This window comes from Elephantulus edwardii, unplaced genomic scaffold (genome assembly GCF_000299155.1).
Source record: "Elephantulus edwardii isolate Elephantulus edwardi_28Jun2011 unplaced genomic scaffold, EleEdw1.0 scaffold02700, whole genome shotgun sequence".
In the NCBI taxonomy this organism is placed as follows: Eukaryota; Metazoa; Chordata; class Mammalia; order Macroscelidea; family Macroscelididae; genus Elephantulus; species Elephantulus edwardii.
In genome coordinates, this window is record NW_006402450.1 from 721 (window position 1) to 1,095 (window position 375).

Consider the following 375-nt stretch of genomic DNA (forward strand, 5'->3'; position numbering starts at 1 on the left):
CTGTCTTTCATTCACATTTTGTCTCATCCAATCATTCCGATTCATTGTATTTTATAAAATTCACGTGCCCACCATTGCCCTGTCTTACCAGATCCCTTCTGGATCTTTCCCATTTCCTTTTCCCACTCCTCCCTCCATCCATCAGATTGTGTGGCCCTGTGATTCCACACCCCCCACCCTCCCCTTCTGCTCCTCCCCTTCCCCAGCTCCTTGGATACTTGTGCACGTTTTACTAGTTATCTTTCTGTTTCTACCATAATGAGCACCACCTCTTCTTGTAGGGATTTGCAGAAGCGTTTTTGGAACATCTCTGGAAACAATTACAGGATCCGAATAATCCTGCCATCATTCGTCAAGCTGCTGGCAATTATATCG

At 45.6% G+C, this 375-nt stretch overlaps 1 protein-coding gene across 1 annotated transcript in view; it reads left to right on the forward strand.

Annotated features, from left to right (window-relative positions):
* Positions 1-281: 281 nt before the first annotated feature.
* The window catches only part of LOC102846406 (RNA polymerase I-specific transcription initiation factor RRN3-like), a gene marked incomplete at both ends in the record, with an annotated part of 1,347 nt that continues 1,253 nt past the window's right edge, over positions 282-375 (forward strand). Inside the window, one exon of the mRNA XM_006903502.1 lies at positions 282-368. Coding sequence (XP_006903564.1) covers positions 282-368 — 87 coding nt within the window. The remainder of the gene's footprint in view (positions 369-375) is intronic.